General features: G+C 40.8%; 1 protein-coding gene across 1 annotated transcript in view; it reads left to right on the top strand.

The window, feature by feature from the left end:
* Positions 1-24,238, top strand: part of TYR (tyrosinase) — a 74,032-nt gene extending 49,794 nt beyond the window's left edge. Inside the window, exons 4-6 of the mRNA XM_067567423.1 lie at positions 8,524-8,705; positions 10,794-10,796; positions 23,364-24,238. Of these exons, the coding sequence (XP_067423524.1) occupies positions 8,524-8,705; positions 10,794-10,796; positions 23,364-23,587 (409 nt within the window). The 3' untranslated portion in view covers positions 23,588-24,238. The remainder of the gene's footprint in view (positions 1-8,523; positions 8,706-10,793; positions 10,797-23,363) is intronic.
* The last annotated feature ends 442 nt before the right edge of the window (positions 24,239-24,680 follow it).

Genomic DNA, 24,680 nt, shown 5'->3' with positions numbered 1-24,680 from the left:
GCATTAGACAGCAGTTATAACACAGTGATACCTGAGATACCAGTTTCCCCCAGTGCCTACAGTATGTTCACACTGCAATCAGAGGTGTGACTGCCACACGCCTAGCCATGCCTGAGCTACCTTCGATCTAACTAGCTTGAATAATAATAGCAGTGAAGTCATGACAGCCTGGGAAGTAGCCGCTTGACTAAATACCCAGGGCCCTGGGCAGACTTCTACAGTCTCTATGGCTGCAGCTTCACTGATATTGTTATATGAGCTAGCTAGAGCAAAGCTCACTCAGGTATGTCTACATGTGCTGCAATTGCAGTGTAAATATACTGTTGGGATAAGAAATACCTGTGGTGAGACTGTGGTATCTGATGACAAGGGCTAACTTTTTAAATGGTGACCACTGCATGACACAGTGTTTGCCATAACTGGACTGTAGTTAAATTCTCCCTCCATTTGTTTCCTTTTTTAGAAAAAATAAAAACTGTAAATTCCAAAGGAAAATACACCATACTTGCTAGATCTATTTTACTAAATGCAAAACCCATGGCATGTCTGTGATGTCACTTTGATGTAAAACTGCTGTGGGAGGTGAATCTTCCATAGATTCATAGATTTCAAGGCCAGAAGGGATCATTGTGATTATCTAGGCCAGTGGTTTTTAGCATGGGGGGTCTGCAGACTATGTCTAGACATCTAAATGTCTGTGTCAAATGCCGTGCAGAGCACTTGCAACATTTACAGTTGAATTCGATGGTAGGGGGTAGGGGTGTGCGAACCACAGGTTGAATTTCCAAAGGGGTCCATGCCTCCGTTCAAAATATTTTAGGAGTCTGCAAATGAAAAAAGGTTGAAAATCACTGATCTAGTCTGATCTCCTGCACAAGACAGGCCATAGGACTTCCCTAAATTAGTTCCTGCTTTAAGTCCAATCTCTGTGCTTGAACTCGAGCATGTCTTTTAGAAAAACATCCAACCTTGATTTAAAACTTTCCAGCGACAGAGAATCCACCACAGCAGAGGACTCACAAGGGAAATAACTCTTCCAATTATTCTACATCACTTGTTCCAGGTTTTAAGATTCTCTCCTTGTACACAATATGTTCTTGTGCACAATATGTTCTAGGTGGGAAAGCACATTATTTAACACCATACGAAATTACATGCAGCAATGCAGTTTATGCTATCCTTTTTCTTTCTCATTGGCAGCAAATCTCATTGCTTATATCATACGCTTATTCATTTTCTTGAATCATAACTTCATTAGCCATAATCTGTGCTGCATATATTATTCATGGAACAATACATATCCAGCAATATATTTTGGTGGCTTTTTTTAATCACTATCAAATCACTCTCGTCTTCCTTCCCCCTTCCCCGACAACTGTCAAACCAAGATTTTAAAAATTAATCTTCCACTAAGGCTCATTTCAGTTCATGCTACAAGGAAAAAATTCAAATCCATCTGATATGTAATCACTTGAAAATGTTATATTCATGCCTTTTACGGATGGGTTTAATTTTCTTTGTACAGACAAGGTCTGTCCTTTAAACTCACCATATCAAAGCTCTTTGCAAAAGCAAAGTGCATTTCAACACAACACAACACAATCACACATGAAAATTCAAACTGCTGAAGTGTCAATATAGTGGGAGTCTTTGTTACCTTTCATCTTGGGGAATCATTACCACCCCTTTTCTCCATAGTGCTGAAGCCCATGGATGTTAAGTGAGCTTGCTGAAAGTCACAGAGTGGGTCTGTGGCAAAGCTGAGAATAGGATCTTAGAAATGTAAGGCTGGAAGGGACCTAGAGAGGTCATCAAATTCAGCCCATTGCACTGAGGTAGGACCAAATAAAATTAGATGATCTCTGACAAGTGTTTATCTAACATTTTCTTAAAACCCCGCAGTAATGGGGATTCCACAACCTCCCTTGGAAGCATATGCCAGAACTTAACTACTCTTATATTTAGAAATGTTTTCCTTAAATTATTAAAATGGTACTAAATGTCTGTTTATGAGTTCAGTTATTTTGCTACTGTAATAATAATGCATTGAACATATATATCACCTGTCGTCGGAGAATCTTAAATCATTTTAATGAGGTATGGTGACACGGTGTGGTGATTTGCTCAAGGTTATGCAGCAAGTTATTAGCATAGCCAGGAAATAGAAGCTGGGTCTCCCGACTCTCAGTTCCCTGGTCTATTTACTAGACCACATTGCCTTTGGTTACGCTATACGAGAGACCAGATTTGTCAACAAAGGCAAAATGCAAGTGCAGTGTACTGATTTGTTGGGAGATCTCTCCTTAGGGCAGGAATCACCTTTTTTGTTCTGTTCATGACCAGAGCTTCTAGGTGCTACCTCAATACAAATAATAAATAATACTATTCAACGGCACAAGTACTGGTTGTCTGTTTTTTGTGCCTTTGAAAATTTCCCCTTTAGTTTATGAAACTGCATTTTGGTTAGATCGAGGTTTTCAAGGGACTCAAGATTTAGGTTCTGAACTCGAGACACCTTACAAAAGCTTGATGTTCAGACCAAAGGTGCTCAGCACTTTCTGAAAATCAGAAACCTAGAAGGCATCCCAGGTTGAGCATTAAAAAAATGGGGCACCCATAAATTGAGCCAGCCACAACATCACTCTCCTTCAAAAGTCCTGGTCTTGATTCCTACCTTTGTCTTCTATCTAAAGGTAGTGCTATCATTTCCAGTACTGTATGTATATGCACCTCACAACACCCCTTTGAAGCAGAGAAGTACTATTATCCCATTTCACAGATGGCGAACTGAGACAGTGAGGCTAAGTGATGTACCCAAGATTTCCCAAGAGCTAGTCTAGTGTTCTAACCACTGAACCATCCTTCCTGTATGGCTTTGCACACTTATTTAGTGGTCATTGAACTTTGCTATGCTGCAAACTGTTTTCTGGAAGTTTACACTGATCAGAGAGTTTCTGTTCAATCTTCTTTTTGTTTAAATAAAAGTTAAAGTTTTGATATAAGTGTTCAAATTTGTCAATCTGATTGCCTCAGCTGAGCATTATTAGTCTGACAAGAGTTCTTCTACACTGGTCTGATGAAATTAACTTAAGATGAGAGCCACAAATGAAGAATTTAATCAAGATTAATACCCTCGTTTTGGGGGTTGACAAGGTGGATGAACACAGCAATGCTTTCATCTGTTAAATCGTTTGGTCTAAAAAAGAACTGAGGTTTTGGTCCTAGTTCTGCCTGGTTGGGAGAGAGATTTAATTTGCCGGCATAAGCAGAATGTTTCAGAATTAGAGTAAGTCATTTTTCTCCGATGACAAAAGGTGCAATGTGCATGGAGAATCCTTGTGTAGTTTACAGACATGTCAGTGCTGAGTTCAGCTGTTGGTGTGCCTGGAGAAACCCTTTCCCTGAACTGGTAATGATTAAATTAGCTATGGATGAAATTCACATCTCCCAGCTGATGGCCATGGCATGGAGAATTCTCCACAGCCCCTTACCAGCCACTAAGAAAATAGCTGGACTGAAGTGTGACTCATAGCTTTGTCTTGCACCTTCCTGGGGGTCCCAACCTCTGAATCCACATAAACATAGATTCATTGATTCCCCCCCCTTAGCTTGTCCCCAAAGTTTGCCTCTGTAATAGCAGTTTCTAAGTCAGCATGGAGTCCTCTTCTCCCGTATGTAGTGGTGGACAGGCTATTCCTTGAATGTCTTCTCTTCCTACAATATCTCACTCCCTTCCTCATTCAAGGATACTCCTTGAATTTCATGAGCATGCTACTAATGCATGAATTTCACCCTGTGTAACTAGATTATTGTAGGAAAGGGATTTCAAGAACAAAACCTAATATATTGTAATTAACAGCTAGGCAGTATAGAGAGGAGCAAGTTCATGCAGAAAAGTTCTCAGCATGCAGAGTAGGTAGCAGTGTCTCTGTAGCTAACTGACCGACCTTGAAAGACTGCATGACTGCCTCCTCAATGTCCTAGGGATTTGGGGTGAGCAGGAGGGATTGGAGCCACAGAAGAGCTTCTCCCCATACCACTCAGAACCTTGTTAATGTATAAGCTGAAACCTGTACCAGATTTTAGCAGCATTAACTTCCAGGTTCCTGGGGGAGGGGGACATTGGCATGTACTTTAACTCTGTATTTTCCCGTTTTCAGAGGTTTAAGTGTCTCTTAATAGTTAACTCTTTCTTTCCTGGTTTCTAGAAGGGTAAGCATAGGTATACTCAGTGTTCTGGAAGGGTGCAAGGCACTGCTGGTTGATCTTAACTCCGCACTGATAAAGTTTTTAAACAGAGAATGTCCCTTTTATTATTATTATTATTATATGTGACCCATCTGTGCCTAGGGTAGCCCACCTGAAAATGCCAAGGTCTGGGCAGGCTGCAAAAAGGAGAGCAGATTCTTAGAAAACTGGCGGCTAACACTGAAGTTAGATTCACCAATCGGTCACAAACAGTGCTTCTGATACTCCACATTCATCTAAGATGAATCAGAATACCTCATGGAGATGAATGTAGCCTGACACAATAGTTCCAAGTGTGAACTAACCCATTCACCTCAAAGGGTGTTCCCCACCCACATTCCCCATACTGCCAACCCCAATCATAAAATCATAGAGTTGGAAGGGACCTCAAGAGGTCATCTAGTCCAACCCCCTGCTCAAAGCAGGACTAACCACAGCTAAATAATCACAGTGAGGGTTTTGTCAAGCCGCAGCTTAAAAACCTCTAAAGATGGAGATTCCACCACTTCCTTAGTTAACCCATTCCAGTGCTTCACCACCCTCCTAGTGAAAAACTTTTTCCTAATGTCCAACCTAGACCTCCCACACTGCAACTTGAGAACGTTGCTCCTTGTTCTGTCTGCCACCACTGAGAACAGCCTAACTCCATCCTCCCTGGCACCCCCTCCCAGGTAGTTAAAGGCTGCTATCAAATCCCCCCTCATTCTTCTCTTTTGCAGACTAAACAAGCCTAGTTCCCTCAGCCTCTCCTCATAAGTCTTGTGCTCCAGCCCCCTAAGCAGTTTTGTTGCCCTCCGCTGGACTCTGTCCAATTTGTACACATCCTTTTTTGTAGTGGGGGGCCCAAAACTGGACACAATACTCCAAATGTGGCCTCACCAATGCCAAATAGAGGGGAATAATCACTTCCCTTGATCTGCTGGCAATGCTCCTACTAATGCAGCCCAATATGCTATTAGCCTTCTTGGCAACCAGGGCACACTGCTGACTCATATTCAGCTTCTTATCCACTGTAACCCCCAGGACCTTTTCTGCAGAACTGCTGCCTGGCTCGTCGGTCCCCAGTCTATAGCTGTGCATGGGATTCTTCCGTCCTAAGTGCAGGACTCTGCACTTGTCCTTGTTGAACCTCATCAGATTTCTTTTGGCCCAATCCTCCTTTAGGTCCTTCTGTATCCTATCCCTACCTTCCAGGGTGTCTACCACCCCGCCCCCTCCAGCTTAGTGTCATCCGCAAACTTGCTGAGGGTGCAATCTACTCCATCCTCTAGATCATTGATGAAGATGTTGAACAAAACCGGACCCAGCACCGACCTCTGGGGCACTCCGCTTGTGACCGGCTGCCAGCTAGACATGGAGCCATTGATCACTACTCATAGAGCCCTATGCTCTAGCCAGTTCTCTATCCATTTTATAGTCCATTCATCCAACCCATACTACTTTAACTTGCTGATAAGAATACTGTGAGAGACCGTATCAAAAGCTGTGCTAAAGTCAAGGTATATCACGTCCACTGCCTTCCCCACATCCACAGAGCCAGTCACCTCTTCATAGAAAGCAATCAGGTTGGTCAGGCATGACTTTTCCTTGGTGAATCCATGTTGACTCTTCCTGATCACCTTCCTCTCTTCCGAGTGCCTTAAAATGGATTCCTTGAGGACCTGCTCCATGATTTTTCCAGGGATTGAGGTGAGGCTGACGGGTCTGTAGTTCCCTGGATCCTCTTTCCTCCCTTTCTTGAAGATGGGCACTATATTTCCTTTTTTCCAGTCATCAGGGACCTCCCCCAATTGCCACGAGCTATCAAAGATAATAGCCAATGTGTCTGAAATCACATCAGCCAACTCCCTCAGCACCCTCGGGTGCATTGCATCTGGCCCCATGGACTTGTGTATGTCCAATCTTTCTAGTAGTCTTGGACCTGTTCCTTCAGCACTGCGGGATGTTCACCTCCTTCCCATTCTGTGCTGCCCAGTGCAGTAGTCTGGGAGCTGACCTTGTCTATGAAGACAGAGGCAAAAAAAGGCATTGAGTATCTCAGCTTTCTCCACATCCTCTGTCACTAGGTTGCTTCCCCATTCTGTAAGGGGCCCACATTTTCCCTAATCTTCCTCTTGTTGGTAACATATCTGTAGAAACCCTTGTTAAATACGTTAAATATTGTTTAAATATTTTAAATAAATTTAAATTTTTAATATTTAAATATTTAGTTAAATATATGTTAAATATGTTAAATCCTTGTTAAATATGTGATCAAGACAATTTCTCTATGCACATAGATTTAAGAATCATTTGTATAATAAAATAAGCTCCTTAATGGGAAGGAGAGGTATATATGAAGAATCTCTTGACCAAATGACTCCAAATTTTTACCAGGTATACCCATTCTGATAATCATTGATCATAGAGTATTTTGAAAATTAAAATATGCTCTTGTTATGGGGAGGGAGTGCTGTTTTATAGGGAACCCCTTAGTCAAATTACCCCAAATTTGCATCACAAAAATCTATAGTAGCCTCTGTTGTGGCATACCAGTTTTCAAGACAACCCTTCCTGCCTGTGGATTTTAGAGCATTCTGATTATTAAAATCAGTTCCTTTTTGGGGGAGAAAGGGATGGGGGTGTATCTGAGGACACCATTGATCAAACGACCACAGCTCATATCTCTACTCCTATCCCTCATTTGTAGCAGCAATATTATGGTGGGGTGGTAGTACTAAGGTGGCACCAGGATTTTTATTTTAACAGGAGGTGAGAAAAGTCTACAAAAATTCTGTTCTTTGAGATAGAGTTTCCTTTGTAAATGTTTATTGTAGTTTGTTCACTTCTTAATTTTTATATAGCAGTTTGTGAGGTCAGAGCTAGCACTGGACGTTTGCTATGACTGTTTATAAAAAGGGCCACATGACTACATTTTTCTAGTGTCTGACGTCTCCTGCAGACCCTTTTCACCAAGCACTCTAAATGTGATCCCTTGGTTTGTGTAGATTAAACGAGTAATTATAAAAAGTTAAAAATCGTGTCTGTGTTTATTTTCATGATAAACTGAAGTAATTGTTGTGTCTGCATCCTGGCAACATCTCAGTCAATGTCAACCTTACCCCAGGCCTGAGCATAGAACTTTTCCTGATTCTCAGCAACCCCTTTGGTCCTGCTGACATTGATGAGAGTTACACCTACTTACTTTCCTTCATTCAGTCCCTCTGTTCAGGAAATGGATGAGGACCCTACAGCATGGTTCCATTACCCTAATGCTGCTGCTTACTACAAACTTTTGTCCTCTATCTATTTATTTAACATCATTTTCCTATATGCTGCTTCTTAACTTAAAATCTGAGTATGCCTGTGAATATCAGAGGAAATATCTGCTCATAAACCGGAAACTTTGCTCTCAGGGCATAATCTCCAGAAGGAGCGCCTACAGAACTGAGCAACAAATATGCACAACACATTATCAGAGCTACCAGGACTCCAGCTCATAGTACAGATGTGCTGCTTGGTTTCAGTGGCCACAGCAGGTCACCTTGAGCTGTAAGAACCATGGTAGTTTGATATAATCTGATTTCAAGGGAAGGGGATGTATCAAGAATTCCTTGCTCAAACGGCCTTCAATTTGGACCACTAACACAACCCTAAGCCATCATGGTGCCCAGGAGTTTTCAGGACAATCTAAGTAAGCATGTGGATTTTACCACTTAGAGAAATAGGTTGTTAAAGAGTAAGCTAGTCTCAACCTTAACTATAATACTATCAGCCTACTATAACAAATGAATGCTTAGACCTATTACAATGTGACTACAATGCAGCTAATGTGCCTAGATTCTATAGAGCACAAGTATAAAATCAAAGGGGCAGTAATATATTTAATTCAGTCCCATAGTTAAAATTCTGGTTATGTGAATTAGTAGTAATTAACCATCAGAAAGCATAACCACACTGTAATTACACTATAATTGCTGCATAAATGACAGTCACAATTGTAAAATGTAACCAGTCTCTGCACAGCACTGCAGATACCAATCTTGATCCTTCACTGGCTTGCACTTTAGGAAGGAACTTGCAGCTGTGCTAACTGAAAACCTGATAGGTGTAAAATGCTACCATGCTGATTTGACAGCATTTTACACATACTCTCAAATTCACTTTGAACAGGTGTTAATCACTCCTCCGGATTCAAGGCAGCAGAGAAACAAGCCCATAGAATTTCTCTGTTGTTTCAAAGAGGAGCATTGTTGTCTATTTGCAGAATTAATCCACACATTCTTTCTTCTGCAGTATTTTCGAACAATGGCTTAGAAGACACAGACCTCTGCGAGAAGTTTACCCAGCAGCCAATGCACCCATTGGGCACAATCGTGAATATTACATGGTCCCATTCATTCCTCTCTACAGAAATGGAGAATTCTTTACCCCGTCAAGGGAGCTGGGATATGATTATGAATATCTAGCAGACCCAGGTAATGTTTAGTGATAAGAAAATTCTGAATCAGCCATCTTTATATGGAATACATCTGTAAAGTGACTAGGTAAAATAGGTGTCTTCTTAAACAGATTTATTCATTGAGAGTGTTTGGTGTCATATCTGATTGATGTAGTTCACAGACAACACAGGCAGTTATGGGAGACTATGTAATTAACAATAGAATTATTAAGGAAATTCCAGTGACCAAGCCATGTTTTGCTTTCAGTTATGCCAATGCAAACCCAATGAATACAGCTGGATTGAATCAGGTTTCACTGAGGGCCTAATATAAAGATAACAGGACTGGTGTAAATTAACACCGGTCCATAAATCAATGCTGATTTACGCAAGCCAAGAATCCAGCCCCATGTAACTGCACAGGCAGAACGGAGGGGAGAATCTGTCCCGCAGATTCTTTATTAGTCATGATTATGTGCAAGAGAGACAGAACACAGCTAGAGTTTGAGATCCCAGGCTCAAGTTTCAGGACTGACAGAAAACTGTTTCTTATACGTCAAACTTAATAAATCTGCTATCCTAATTATCAAGGATTAACTTCACCCCAGCAAACTGCTAATGTACAATTTAAATCCTCAAAATAAAACTTAAGTAGGACTTAAGTGATTCATGGCCCTTTGTACTGGGATGAATTTCACTATGAGATACACAATGCCACTTTTACAGACTGCAAATAAAGGGTTGCGTGAGGGTCTTTATTATTACTTAAAATAGATTAAATGTGCATTGTTTACAAATGGTACTGATATGTAGGATGGGGCCATTTAGCAGTGTAGGCTTCAATAAGGTCTGCATACCTTATTGGATATGTAAGTAAAGAAGAAAGTTTGTTTGAGATCTAAACTTTCCCCAAAGTTGAGGAGCATTTCAAATCTTGGACTTTGATAGACCACTGGAATGATTAGACCTGGATCTGAACTTGACCTATGTTGAGGGGCATTTGGATCAAGGATTCAAGTGTGGGACACAAGGTAAAGCTAGAAGATCAAGATATGAATAAAGCATCAAGCAATGAATGAGATTAAGGAACTCTGCATATTTCCTTTTTCTGTTTCTGGTAGAAAATCTTTTGTGAATGTGTCTGTTCAGTTGCAAATGCAATTGGGAGCCAAGAGTCCAGTAATCATATATATCAAAAGCAGCAGAGGCATTTTAGCAAGACTAACATTTACCCTAATAGCTTTTCAGTTTGTCAGAACAATAATATAGTACTTCAGGCTGCTCTGGCCCTTGGAAAGATTTTGCTTTCTGATGATGGGATCTGACTTCTGTGTGCTTAGTAAACTGCCCCGAAATAGTGTTCAGGCTCCTCATTCAATTCCTCCATTAAACACAAGTTAGCTTGTGATTCATTGCCATCCTGAAAGCTCCTTTTTATGTCAGTCTCATTATTTCAAGTATAGTTGTCCTAAGTAATCTGATGACCATTCTAGTACTACAGCATAAGCAGGAATCAGTGTTTTTCCTATGATTTTTTTAAAAACATTCTTGAGATTTTTTTTTTTAAATGATACATTTTGGGCTCATTTTGTATTCTGCTTTCTGAATGTTTAGGATTCACGTTTTCAAGCTTTTCTCGGCAACTATAAGAATTAGAAACTTTCATTTATTTTTAAATGAAAATTGAGATTCTTGCATAAATCACTTAATTCCAAAGCTGGGGCTTTAAGAAAAAATGCCAAATATAGGGAGAATTCAAAACACTGAAGAATACAGTAACATTGCACAGGTATACTAAAAAAAATTCAGACAGAGGAGGACTCTGTATAAAAACAACTAAGTGATCAAAAGCAAGTATTAGAGAGACAAAGTGGGTGAGGTACTTTTATTGGACCAACTTCTGTTGGTTAGAGAGACCACTTCTTTAAGAGCTGTGTGTGGGTGTGGCTAGGAAGCTTGTCTCTCTCATCAACAGAAGTTGATCCAATAAAAGATATAACCTCACCCACCTTGTCTCTGTAATATTCTGGGACTGATACAGCTACAACTACACTGCAAGCAAAATCAAGTATGCATGACCTTTCTAAACATCATATCTATTTGCTTTGCAGAAGGGTGAGTTAAGATGGTTCTTCAATTTTGTTGAAAAATCGGCACTGAAGGTGAAATTCATACCTGTACAGAGAACCTGCACAAGGTCTATGTGTCACTCAAGTCCCTCTTAAGTCCCATTTGAAGTGCTGGAGCCTAAGTTATTATTATTTATTAGAAATAAAGAATTGGTTCAAAATTAAAAATAGTCCAGAGCCACAACATTCAGATTTGGATTCTGTATAGACAAAGATTCAGGTGGGTTTGGGTTGGGCTTTTCTCTAGTTAGTAGTGTTGGATTCACAGTAAGGGTACATCTACACTTTGAACTAGAGGTATAACTTCCAGCTTGAAGAGACATACCCACTCTAGCTCTGATTGAGCTTTCATGCTAAAAATAGAAGCATTGCCATGGCAACATAAGTGGTGGGAGTTGCTAGCTGCCCAAATATGTACCTAGTCTCTCAGGTGGGATTGTACTCAGAGTGGCTAGGCCCTCCTGCTGCTCACCCTGCCTCAGCTACACTTCTATTTTTAGCACACTAGTTCAGTCAAAGCTAGTGCAGGTATGTCTATTCAAGCCTCCAACTCGAAAAGCAGACACAGCCTAAGACAGACAAGTGCTGGCTTCTTTTTTGAGGAGATCATATACTAGAAGATATCAAAAGCTGCAACGTGATCAAGCAGGACTAGAAAGTATGGATCTGTGGTCAAAGGTAAGGAGTTATTGTTGATTCGCATAGTAGGTATAAAGAAAAGGTACAATGCCAAAAAAAATTAGCAGTGACAATTGTCTCATAGGTTGTGGTCTGAGAAGAGATAGAAGCTTATGCAGAAAGTTGTTGATGAGTAGGAGGGTGGGCAATGGGACATGAGTAAGGAGAATGAGGAATGGTCAGATGAAAGTTTTATTTCAAAGCAAGTGGAGGAAAGGAGCAATGGCAGTGTTTTTGAGTGACAATAGCAAAGATTCAGTTGAGAAGTTGAGATGAAGTGGGTAATTATGGTTATAGATCGAACACAAGCAGGAAAGTAGGAGACAAATAAAGCTGGAAAGGGATCCCATGAGAAAGAGTCTATCAAGGACAAGAATAATATTGTTGCACTTCTGCAGAGCAGTTACAGATGTTGGGAGCCTTGCAGGTCAGCTTTCCAGTGAAGAAGAAATCAGTGAGGTGGAGTTTACATATAGTCTGAGTGTCTTATTTTCACACATCAGTCCTGGAACAGAGGTGGTCACAAAGAGCGATCCCTTCTTTCAGGAATCGCAACCCAAATACCCATAGCCCAGTTCCCAGGAAGCAACTCTGCCCCAAGAATTAACTCTCCCACTCTCCTACTCACCTTGCATAATAAAACTAACACCACCATATAGCATGTCTTCCCAAGGTTGAACATTTGCTTGCACGCTAATAAAAGACTTGGAAGACTATAATGATGCCTGTCATTGTATGTCTTCTTATAATACAAACAGGATGCTGAGTGCTAGTGTTTGAAGCCCAGGTCAAGTTTTTTCCCAGAAATAATTCCTTAAAGCTAACTCCTAAATCCATTTTTAGATGCATATCCAACTGTTACCCAGCAGCTCCCCTTGATCTCAGTGGGAGATATTTGGTGACCTTAATAAGTTTTGCTAGGTGAGTCTCACTTTTGAAGAGTCAGGCAGGTACCTCAATATAACTACAGGTTTCCATTTTTTAAATTCTTAAGTAAGATGTTTGATCCTGTAGCTTCAACAGATGCAGGTGAAGAGAGATGGAGGTGATGCCGGGCTGCAGGCAGAGCAAAAGATAATGACAGTGTGATTGAAATGGTGTTAGGATGCTGTCATACTGTCTGGAGTGGCTTACAACTGTGAGTGCCCACCTCAGGGCAGACTGCCAAAAACAGGGCAGACACCCCAAATTGGTGGTGTGTTTCACCAAGCCAGTAACAAATGTGAACTCCTGGATCACTACTAAAGTCTTACCATGGAGTCACAGACAGTCCCTTTAGACCCTCCAGTCTAACTTGCCTCCCACACAAATTTTACTTAGTGATAAATGGTCACTTACATCAAAAATCGCACCACATTCAGGTTGCCTCTAGTCCCAAGAGACCAGTCATTTACCCCAGATCAGTTGGTACCTTAGAACTTACACTAAAGACAACACCTGTAGCCAATCCTGTAATAAAACTATCTAAAGGTTTAAAAACTAGGAAAAAGGAATAAGAGATATTTACAAGTTAAAGCAAGAAACCTGTACACACGAGTTACCATCTACACCCTAAGCATGACAGAGATGTAGTGATCTGTCAGTTCAAAGCGTCTTTCAGGTTGGATCCAGAAGGCAGCCCCTGGGGATCTCTGGCTTCAGTTTAGAGTATCTGGCCCTGTCAGAGTTTAAATGGCCAAAAAGATGGAAAATTTTCCTGTGGTTTTATATTTCCTTCATTCAACTTCCACATCCACAGGATGAGCTTCTTTGCATGCAGCATTTCCCAGGTGCAATAGGGCCATTAACCAATCCTTTGTGATTCTGGTGTCTGGGTTCACAGATTCAGAGCAAACATTTTCAAAGTTATAAAGTAAAACTTACATATTTTCTTATAGTGTGGAATACAGAAATTACAAGTGAGATTAAAGCACGCAGCAACTTACAAGCATTTTGTCACATCTAAACACTAAATATATTCCTATAAGACTAATGCTATTTTGAGCAAAACTAACATACAGTTGAACTGGTCTGGTCTCCAGCTATGAGTTTTTTAGTTCTTAGCTAATGCCTGCAGTCTTGGCAAGAGCTGGCATCTGGCCTACCAGCATCACAGATGCTTAATATGCCTGCAGTGCAGCTTTGCAGTTTGGTGGATACTGGGAGTGTTCCTGAAGATCTAGTCTTTGAGAGCACCTAAGAGAAAAGCCTGCTGACATCCAGGACTTTGGGGAAGTTCATTTCCAGAATCAAACTTTGTCATCTCTACTCAAATGTCTCCTGAGGTGGCAAATTGATCATCAGCATAGCAGAACCCAGACAGACCCATACCAACATCAAGAGACCCTGGTGACTCTTTCCATCTTTAAGGTATTCAGCAGCGTACACTATTGGCTAGAATACAAAAGGGCTCAGTTTGGAATTGGAGTGCTGACAATAAAGTAGCAACAGCTAGGTGAGATAAAATGCAGATGCCTGGATAATAGGATGTAATTAAAATTGACAGTGCATGTTAAATGTCCTCGTGGGATGCAGTTTAAATCCCCAAAATGCATGACTGAAAAAAAGAATTTGACTATCAAGTTAAAAAAGAAAAGAAAAGATGAGACAGTGTTTCAGTCATGGGAATTTCCTCAGGCTCTGGGAGGTGAAAAATAAGGTTAATTGGAAAAGGAGGAGGAAATCAAGAAAACAATATGTTAAAAAATGAAACTTGGAGAGGAGAGACTATGAATGGATAGTTTGACTGCTAGCTAAAGTTGTTTAATTGGTAACAGTAAATATGGATTTTAAAAAGTCAGCTTCTCTCCTTAGTTGCAAGCCCTTTTGTAGCAGGCAACTACCATTTGGAAAGCAAGAAACAAATTATAAAAAGATATAAAAGAAGGATATTGTATAGCAATAGCCAGGCTCATTTCTTGAAACAAAGATGACCAAGCTGTTAAACAGCAGCTTTGTCAATGTAACTGTTAATCATAGAATCATAGAGTTGGAAGGGACCTCAGGAGGTCATCTAGTCCAACCCCCTGCTCAAAGCAGGACTAACCTCAGCTAAATAATGCCAGCGAGGGTTTTCTCAAGCCGCAGTTTAAAAACCTCTAAAGATGGAGATTCCACCACCTCCCTAGGTAACCCATTCCAGTGCTTCACCACCCTCCTAGTGAAAAACTTTTCCCTAATGTCATAGAATCATAGAATCATAGAATATTAGAGTTGGAAGGGACCTCAGGAGGTCATCTAGTCCAACCCCTGCTCAAAGCAGGACTAACCTCTGCTATATCATCCCAACCAGGGCTTTGTCAAGCCGCAGCTTAAAAACCTCTAAGGATGGAGATTCCACCACCTCCCTAGGTAACCCATTCCAGTGCTTCACCACCCTCCTAGTAAAAAACTTTTTCCTAATGTCCAACCTAGACCTCCCTCCCTGCAACTTGAGACCATTGCTCCTTGTTCTGTCATCTGCCACCACCGAGAACAGCCTAGCCCCATCCTCCCTAGAACCCCCTTTCAGGTAGTTAAAGGCCGCTATCAAATCCCCCCTCACTCTTCTCTTTTGCAGACTAAACAAGCCCAGTTCCCTCAGCCTCTCCTCATAAGTCCTGTGCTCCAGCCCCCTAATCATTTTTGTCGCCCTCCGCTGGACTCTCTCCAACTTGTCCACATCCTTTTTGTAGTGGGGGGCCCAAAACTGGACACAATACTCCAAATGCGGCCTCACCAATGCCAAATAGAGGGAAATGATCACTTCCCGCGATCTGCTGGCAATGCTCCTACTAATGCAGCCCAATATGCTATTAGCCTTCTTGGCAACCAGGGCACACTGCTGACTCATATCCAGCTTCTTATCCACTGTTACCCCCAGGTCCTTCTCTGCAGAACTGCTGCCTGGCTCGTCGGTCCCCAGTCTGTAGCTGTGCATGGGATTCTTCCGTCCTAAGTGCAGGACTCTGCACTTGTCCTTGTTGAACCTCATCAGATTTCTTTTGGCCCAATCCTCCAGTTTGTTTAGGTCCTTCTGTATCCTATCCCTACCTTCCAGGGTATCTACCACTCCCCCCAGCTTAGTGTCATCTGCAATCTTGCTGAGGGTGCAATCTACCCCATTCTCCAGATCATTGATGAAGATGTTGAACAAAACCGGTCCCAGCACCGACCCCTGGGGCACTCCGCTTGTGACTGGCTGCCAGCTAGACATGGAGCTATTGATCACTACTCATAGAGCCCTATGCTCTAGCCAGTTCTCTATCCATTTTATAGTCCATTCATCCAACCCATACTTCTTTAACTTGCTGATAAGAATACTGTGAGAGACCGTATCAAAAGCTTTGCTAAAGTCAAGGTATATCACGTCCACTGCCTTCCCCACATCCACAGAGCCAGTCACCTCATCATAGAAAGCAATCAGGTTGGTCAGGCATGACTTTCCCTTGGTGAATCCATGTTGACTCTTCCTGATCACCTTCCTCTCTTCCGAGTGCCTTAAAATGGATTCCTTGAGGACCTGTTCCATGATTTTTCCAGGGATTGAGGTGAGGCTGACTGGTCTGTGGTTCCCTGGATCCTCTTTCCTCCCTTTCTTGAAGATGGGCACTATATTTCCTTTTTTCCAGTCATCAGGGACCTCCCCCAATTGCCACGAGCTTTCAAAGATAATAGCCAATGGCTCTGAAATCACATCAGCCAACTCCCTCAGCATCCTCGGGTGCATTGCATCTGGCCCCATGGACTTGTGTATGCCTTGTATGGACTTGTTATGTATGTATGTTATATATGGACTTGTTAAGTGTAGATAAATCAGAAAAAACATGCTATATTTTGCTATAGATCATCAGGGAACATTTGATATCACTTAAATACACAAGAGTAACCCGTATTTGTCAGTAATCCATTTCATATGTGTGTTTCATCAGTTGCAGTTGTGTGGATGGGAACCTACTGCAATGTTATTTTGGGGTGAGAGGTAAAAGGCTGTAGCCAGCTTCAGCACTGAAAAATTATCATAAAACTTTTTACCAGCCTATACATAAAGGGACTGATTTTCAACTGCTGCCAAGCAGAGTGAGAGGAGGTCTTTAAGGTGCTCAGTTTTGGGTATTTTTGTTTGTTTTGTTTGCTTTTCCCCCCCTTTTGCTAGCCAGTCATGGATCTCTAATCTGTCCAGTTTTTACACAAGTTAGACGTTCAAGGAAGCCACTCTAATTGACACCAATGGATGATCAGGCGCCATAATGCTTCAAACCTTCTGCAATGCCCTCCCCCCAGAAAGTCTCTTGCAGAGCAGTAATTCTCCACAGATCATCTACAGCCCTGATTACACAATGCAAAATGGACTAAGCAAACAAGAATCTGGCTGAACAAAAATCTGTTTGCCTGGCCTTTCTCCATCGTAACTAGTGGTGATTAAAATCCGACTGACCTTTTCTTTGTCCATCCAGAAATAAAAAAACAAACAAACAATAACAATGACTCACCGTGGGAGCAGAATTTTGCAAGGCTGAGCTAGATGCATACAATTTCTTTGTGGTCTCAGGCATTGCTTTTAAACTTGGTGTCAAACAGCTAACTGAATGAGGTGATAGAAATGCATGTGACAGGAAATAGCAAGTCACTGCCAATATATCGTGTGGTGTATGTGAATGAATAAATGAGAGTGAATGGCTTTTGTTTCTTCCCTTGTGCTAGCCAGCTGAATTTTGTTTTTGATGTGTCCAGAATTAACCCTGAAATGGTCTTATTCTAGACCCAGATGGGGTAGAAGAAACATTTAAAAGGCTGTTGTTTCATATATCACTTACTGGCTATAACATGTTTATTCTTATAAAACTAAATGCACTCTTTATTAAGGGAACTATTTACAGAGATGGTGCAGTTGAGCTAGATCCTCACCATGTCCCCACTGACTAACTTCCCAGTGCTTCCTCCAGACTCTTCTCTCCTGCAACCTGTGCTCTTCCCTCCAAGTTCCAGCAGGTTTGCTACAGATGTATACCATTAAAAGGACTTCTAAACTTAAAGGTGGTTTTGTTCTTTAAGAGGAGTGTTCTATTGTACCTATGGTGCACTGGCCTGTCTTACAGGACAACGTCACCCTGGCAAAATATCCAGGAAGCACCGTGCTAGATCAGCCACTGGGAATAGGAGTGTGTCTTCTATCCCATTTAGCAGCCAACAAAAAAAGTCCATATTGTTCCATAAATGCAATAGAGACACACACTGAATGCTTTGGGGGGGGTTGGTTTGTTTTGTCTAAAAGGCAGTTCAAGAATGGAATCTAAAGACTGTGCTGGGGTTATTATTTTTATTTGTCTCTGGAAAACTCAGGGATTGGGAGATTTTGTTGGTAATTGTTACTAATTGATTGTTAGATGTCAGGAGGGGGATTAGCTGCTCTTTTGTTTTGCAATAGGTTTATTAAGATCTCATTTTTAATCAATGATAAGGGGACCTAGTGTTTAGGATGAGTGTTCTTTTAAGTTTATTAAATTAAAACACATAAAAAATCATTTAAATTGACTCACCACCGTCTTTCTCAAGTAGAACTGGGTTAAATTTTTCACCCAAAAATGTTTTTGTTAAAACAAGTGACACCAGAATGTTTTGTGAATTTATGTTGATTTCATTGAAATGTTTGTTTAGGAGCCTCCCTCATCCCCCCAAAAATTTACAAAAATCTAAATGTTTCATCTTGATATTTTCCAAACAAAACATTTTGATTTTTTTTTTAATGCAAACTGACTTTTCATTCAGATCATTCCTTTAATTTCATTTTAAAGATTTTTTTTAAATGTTATAAAATGCTCAAAGCTGAAATGAAGTGTTTCATTTGAGGTAAAAAAAAGTTCTGTTTGACTCCAAACTATTTTTTCAGTGAACTAAAACATTCATTATTCACCTTGCTCTATTCTCAAGGTTTCAGAAGGGCCATTTGCAGTGCTCTCAGACCTGGCAGTATCATGGATTAAAGTACTTGACTGTGGTAACTAAGTCTTTGGAATTCTGTGGGGTTTTAATAGGCAGACATACAAGTTCAGGAACAGCCGTAGTTTTACTGGTGTGCTTAGGTATAAACAGACTAAGCAATTGCTTAGTGTCCAAGTAGCTCAAGGATCCCCCCTATTAGTATTAGTATGTATGAGGGAGGAGCAAAATATTCCTGCTTAATCCTCCAATGGGTCAGCATTGCCTCAGAGGACACTCCATGCTCTGGCATCCTAGTTGCCATGGTAACTTCATGGCTCTTTTCTATGGCAAAGGAAACTGAAAACAGGCAGTAGATGCCTGGAGGTGGCCATTGTCCTCTAGCTTGTTAGAGAAATCCTGTTCAGATTGAGGTTAAAACAGGGCAGGGACATGCTTAACTTGGTTTAAAGAGATGGTAAAATGGAAGACAGTAATTCCTCTCTGTTAGGGGCTGCTGCATGATCTATCTGTTCTCATGCCACATTATCTTTTACCAAGGATAAGGCTGACAAGTGAGGAGCCCTTCTCTTCCAGATTAATACTGATAGAGTCAAACGATGGTTGTAGCATAGTGTAAGGTTTTAAGAAGCCACTTAGGAATACATTGAATACATTTTGTTCCAGTCAAATTCTCCAGAGAGGAGGCCGGTGCAACAATGCTCATTTTCAATGACATTTTGGTAGTATCAAAATTTCCCCATAAGCTTCCTGCTCCAATTTATTTAAGGAGCTGAAATATTTCCTAATTCAGTGATGTGTGTAAACACATACACAAAGCACTAAAAGCCTAAGACAATATAGATAAACAGCAGAGTTCTCAATATTCGTGCAGTGTTATAGAAAAAGGCATAACACAAATGCAGATGGGATTGAAAGAGCCCAATGAAAGAAGAGAGAAGCAGGTCTTATCCTAGAATAAATACTAACTAAGACCTCAAGATCTCACTTTTTCTCAAGAATTGGGTCCATATTTTTATACTGCATAACAAACTACTCATACTCTTTCTACATATTAGCCAGATTCATATGGGGGACTGCATAATTAGCTTCTAATACTTCTTAAATAAGTTCCCAGGTATGTTAAAATGTTCACGAACTGTGCTTCCTCCACAATGCATCAATTTTATCACCTCTTTCAATTTGTTCTCTGTTCTCAGATAAAAATCATTGAACTGGAGTCAAAAACCAAAGAATGTATTAATACTGTTTATTGTTTGCACTGAAGTAACTCCTAAAGACAACAAACTGACCTCAGGGCCCCATTGTGCTAAGCATATAACAAGAAGAAGACAGTCCCTGCCCTAAATAGTTTACTGTCTAAATATGTGCTGAGAGACCAAGAGCCAGAAATTTAATGAAGATATGCTGTGCCACAACAGGTTGATAAAAACGGAGAGCAAGATAATGTCATAGGGAAGCAACTGGGACTGGAATGACAAAGACACATCCGGTGCCTGGGAACTTAAGTTCATAACTTTGCTAGAAACTAAAAAATCATGGATTTAATAAAGACACTGGATTTATGGTTTACTACAACAATCTGTAACCCACTAATCCCCCTTTTTTGTCCAATGACTTCAGAGACCTGGAATGGTCTCTTACAATATATATTAAATACTTATGCAAAACAATCTGTTCCACCTTGTATTTAGCTGTTACACAATTAAGTAACCTTCCCAGACCTGAAGAGCTCTGTGTACTTGATACCTTTTATTGGACCAACTTGTGTTGGTGAAAGACAAGCTATGCCTTACCCATCTTGTCTCTCTAATAGCCATTGTTAGAAATTTAAGGGTAAAAAGAAAACTTTAGAATAACAGTATTAAACAAACAAACAAATACCAGCCATTTGGAAGGAGGGAAATTCAGAATCACAGTTATATCTACAAGAAACCCATACATTGGCAAGTATGGAATGGAGACGATAGATTTTTTAAAAATCTGTATTTTATGGAAAATAGCTGTGACTGTGAGGAAGTGCTACCTGCTCAACAATAAGAAAGGGGAAACATAACAGATACTTACCAGATGAAGTAGAGGAAAATAAAACCAACTCCAAAATGGACCCTTTAGAGTTCCAGCTGCTTGGTTCTACCCAATATAAGGCCCAGTCCTAGAAAGGCATACTGGAAGAAAATGTTCCTATAAAAGGGCAACCCTGCACCTATAGCTATTAGGGAGAGGGTTAACTTTGATGTTGTGTTCATCACAGGGACCTATCTGTATAGCAATTGAAGATGATCCAGTAGTTTAGGTATTAACTGGGTTTAATTCCTTGTTCTACCACTGACTTCCTATGTGGCCTTGGGCAGATCACTTAGTCTCTCAATGTGTGTGTTCCCCCATCTGTAAAAATGGAGCTAATAGCACAGGGGTGTTGTGAGGATAAATATGCTAGAGATTGACTTGGTTTTCACTCTGAAGGTTGTCTTAATAAGAAAAGGGCTAAAGACTTGTTCTTTTTTCTCAGATGAATGTGTTGGTCCCCACTAGTCATTGAGTGCTGTTTGAAATTCCTCTAGAATACACTAGCCCATTTGCAATTCACCAGTACACAGCTTCCCAGTGCTGCTTTTCCCCTCTGAAAAATGGACCTATGTACTAGATCTTGCCCTGGTGCTTTGAGTTAACCTCATCTGAAGTTTCTAGAACAAGTGATTTTGGGACAAAAGTGGCAAGAATGCTACAAGGACTTTCAAAGCACAGTTAATATTTGTGCTTTCTGAGTCCCTTTTCTCAAGAATAGCTTGTCTAAGTCACCTCAGATATCATCTTAAAAAAATCTGCTGGCCATAGCCCGTACATGCTATGTTTAAAATGAAAATAGCCTTTTTTAACAGCCTAGAAGAGGTCCAATTCAGATTTAAAATGGAATCCTTAACTATGGAGAGGCTACTCCACATTTAATATCCAACAGCTCTAACTCCCTGACCTTTTTACTGTCAATAGCCCTTACTTCTAAAAATCTGAGCAAATTTCCTATAATTTTTTCACCCTGGGGCAGTTCTACTGCACAGGTGTATAGTCCTCCACTAGTTTATGCTTTCCTCACCCATCACGTATAAGTGGCAATGACTGGAGCTGTGAGGAGCTCATCAGTTGTGTTTCACAAAGGAGTCACACCAGCATTAATGTTGGTATTGATTCATTTGGCTTTTTGCTTCCTTTTCCCACAGTTTGGCTTTGACATTTTGGTTTCATCAGAACAAAAGTCAGTCAAGACTTTAGAAGTTCATGCTTTCCCTGTGAAACCACAGACCATCTTGGGTCCACTTTAAACTGATCCCAGGTGTCTTCAATGGATGGCATAATGTTCAGCAGTTGCCTCCCAATTTTGGGCTGCAACAGATGCCCTATGGGCCACAGCACTACCAGAAATCTCCACAGTGCTGTGCGCTGCAGCTCTGCCTTCAACATGCCTCGCCCACCCCCAGCCTTGCCCCTGGCAAGTCCTCTATGGCAGGGCTTGTGCGGATGTCCTTGGAGGGTAGACTTAAGGCTGTCGTCCTCAATTCCAGCCTGGGAGAATCCTCAACCAGCCAGATACAGGGCTTTGACATTCCTTTTATACTGCTCTGGCTCTTTTACCCCGCTTAAAGAGTCCACAGGGGGATGAGGACCTCATCCAGATTTTGGCCTCTTTTCACTGAATATTTTTTGCAGCTGTAATTAAACTTGATGAATAAATTCTGCATCAGATTCATTCTTTTCGCTTCCACTAGTGAAAATAAGTAGAGTTGGGTGACCAGATTCTGATCTCAATTAAACCAGTGTAAATGCAGAGTGTAAACATTGGTACAGTCAATGAAGTTATTCTAGATTTTCACCAGTATAACTGAAGTCAGACTCAGGCCCATTGTGTTTCAGAAAGAATGCCTACTTGTCCATGCTGCTGATGCAACTGACTCAGACTTTAGGGACTCCATCCCATCCTTTACCTTGAGGGACTCATTTTTCACTACCTGGCACCTTGGGTTGTCATTTAGCAATGGGAGTACAAAGTGGGTGAAAGCATTACCAAACCAGCATGGTAACTCTGTGCACTCACTTCCCTCAGATGTAAATGACTGCAAAAGAGACAAGGTAAGAGAGAATCAGCCTCACAGAACAAACTCCACTGGGTGGTCAGTATCATGTTTGGCACTGGTTTCCTACTCCAGAGCTCTGCGTACATTTATACTGTTACATAATGAAGAGTTAAACTGAGAGCTTCAACTCCCATGGTACCTCTTGGGCTAATGGACTGAAATAATCACTGAGGAAGAATCGGAATGAGTTGATTCCAAGCTATGAGAATTTGAGCACCACGGTTTTACTGCAAGGACTGAGAAGTACTGTACAATGTGTAGAAGCAGGAGGAAGAATTATCCAGTGGTTAAGACACAGCACTGGGGAGGAGCAGGTAGGAGGAGAGATCCAGACCAATGCTTTCAAAGACAGGTGCCCAAAGTCTAAATCCATATTTAGGTATCTAAATAAATGGCCTGAATTTTGGATTTGTTGAACATCTGCAGTTCACATTAGTACCATTAGGTGCTGTGGCTGCTTATCACCTCTGAAAGTTAGGCCACTATCTAGGTGATTAGCTAATGGAGTTAGCTATGTCCCGAACTTTATGCTCCTACTTTTGAAAGTTTTGGCACTAGTTTTATTATTAATTCCATCACACATTTCCTATGTGACTTTGGGTGAAGTCATTTAGGGGCCGTTAAGTTTTGTGCCTCAATTTCCCCATTTGTAAGTTAGGGATAATACTTACCTCCCTCATCGAGTGAACAGAGACTTGATTTTAAAATATTTTCTTACCCTGAGATAAAAGGCAATATATACATACAAAGCATTATTATTATTCAGAGCCTTCTAACATAAGCCATCATATACCTGCTAGCTTCCACAAACTGACAGTGTATTACATAATATAAAATGAGTTTTGTCATCATTTTTTGCAGTTGACTCCTTCCAGGACTTTTTGATGGCCTACCTGGATCAAGCCCGTCAGATCTGGCAGTGGTTGGTCGGAGCAGCTGTGATTGGTGGTATAATTACTGCACTGATTATAGGACTCATTGTTCTGGGGTGTAAGAAGAAGAGAATGAGAAGAACTGAAGAGACACAACCCTTACTAGTGGAAAGTGAAGATTATCACAACGTTTCTTATCAGTCCAATTTATAAATGCCACCTGTAATCCAGCAATGATGTTAAGGTGCTAACCCTAAATTAAGCATGCATTGTTTTGTGCATGGTTACAGAATATCTTGCTGAGATGCACTGCATAAGCGGTGTGGAATGACCAGAATATCATTGGTCACATACCATGCAATACTGTAAAGTAGTGTATTATCTTCCCATAGAACATTTCCTAAAAAAACAAATGTATGTTACTTTGCTTTCTGTGAATACACCAGATATTCCCTATTCTTAATTAAACAGAACTCCCATGGAACCAAACTGTTTCCTAGGTAAATGGCTCCTGCTTTTGGTCATCTGCTATTTTATTTGTACTTTCTAATGTTGTTCTGAATTTAGCCCCGATCCTGTAATCAAAGCCATGTAAACAGATTCACGGGTATAATACATGGGCCAGTGTCTCCCTGTGTGTATCTGATTTCAAGACGGGCTTTTATACTCTGTTGTGTTCAGATGCTTTTAATTTAAGGGAAGAATACTGCTTGTGCGTCTGATTAGAGTGAGTAATCTGGAGACAGATTTTTTTCTTTTCAAGCAGAATTATTTCCCCTCCACCTCCAGTAATATTGTATCTGTCCATGATTAAATGCCATCAGCAGCAAGATGTAGCTCTCAAAAACTGCTCTTCATTTGTTTAAAAAGCTTCAGTCTTTTCTTATAGTTCTGTTTTTTCTAAAGCTAGAGTGGAAACTTATTTCTAGCTCTTTGCTGGCTCTGGCCAGTTTTTTGGCTTGCAATTGCTCGTAAAGAAAGATGTGTTTACCTTAATAACCTCAACAGAAGTGCCTCACCCTCAGGAGTGAAGACTTCTAACTGGCTGTTAAAAGACCCAATTCACATCTATACCCAGCAACATCAACTCACATCTCTCTGCTCATACATCCTATTGCCATACACTGGTTTTGGAAAATGCATCATACTGTGGCTGGCTCCACTGACTGTGGCTATGGCTACACTACCACTTTAGTCAATGTAACTTATGTTGCTCAGGGTGTGAAAAACACCTCCCCGATTGACGTTTCACCAACAGAAGCAGTGTAGACAGTGCTGTGTCTGCAGGAGAGCTTCTCCCTCTGAC

Source organism: Emydura macquarii, unplaced genomic scaffold (assembly GCF_026122565.2).
Source record: "Emydura macquarii macquarii isolate MOO-44397 ecotype Brisbane River unplaced genomic scaffold, CSIRO-AGI_Emac_v2 contig_318, whole genome shotgun sequence".
NCBI lineage: Eukaryota > Metazoa > Chordata > Testudines > Chelidae > Emydura > Emydura macquarii.
This window is presented reverse-complemented; position numbering and strand designations above follow the sequence as displayed.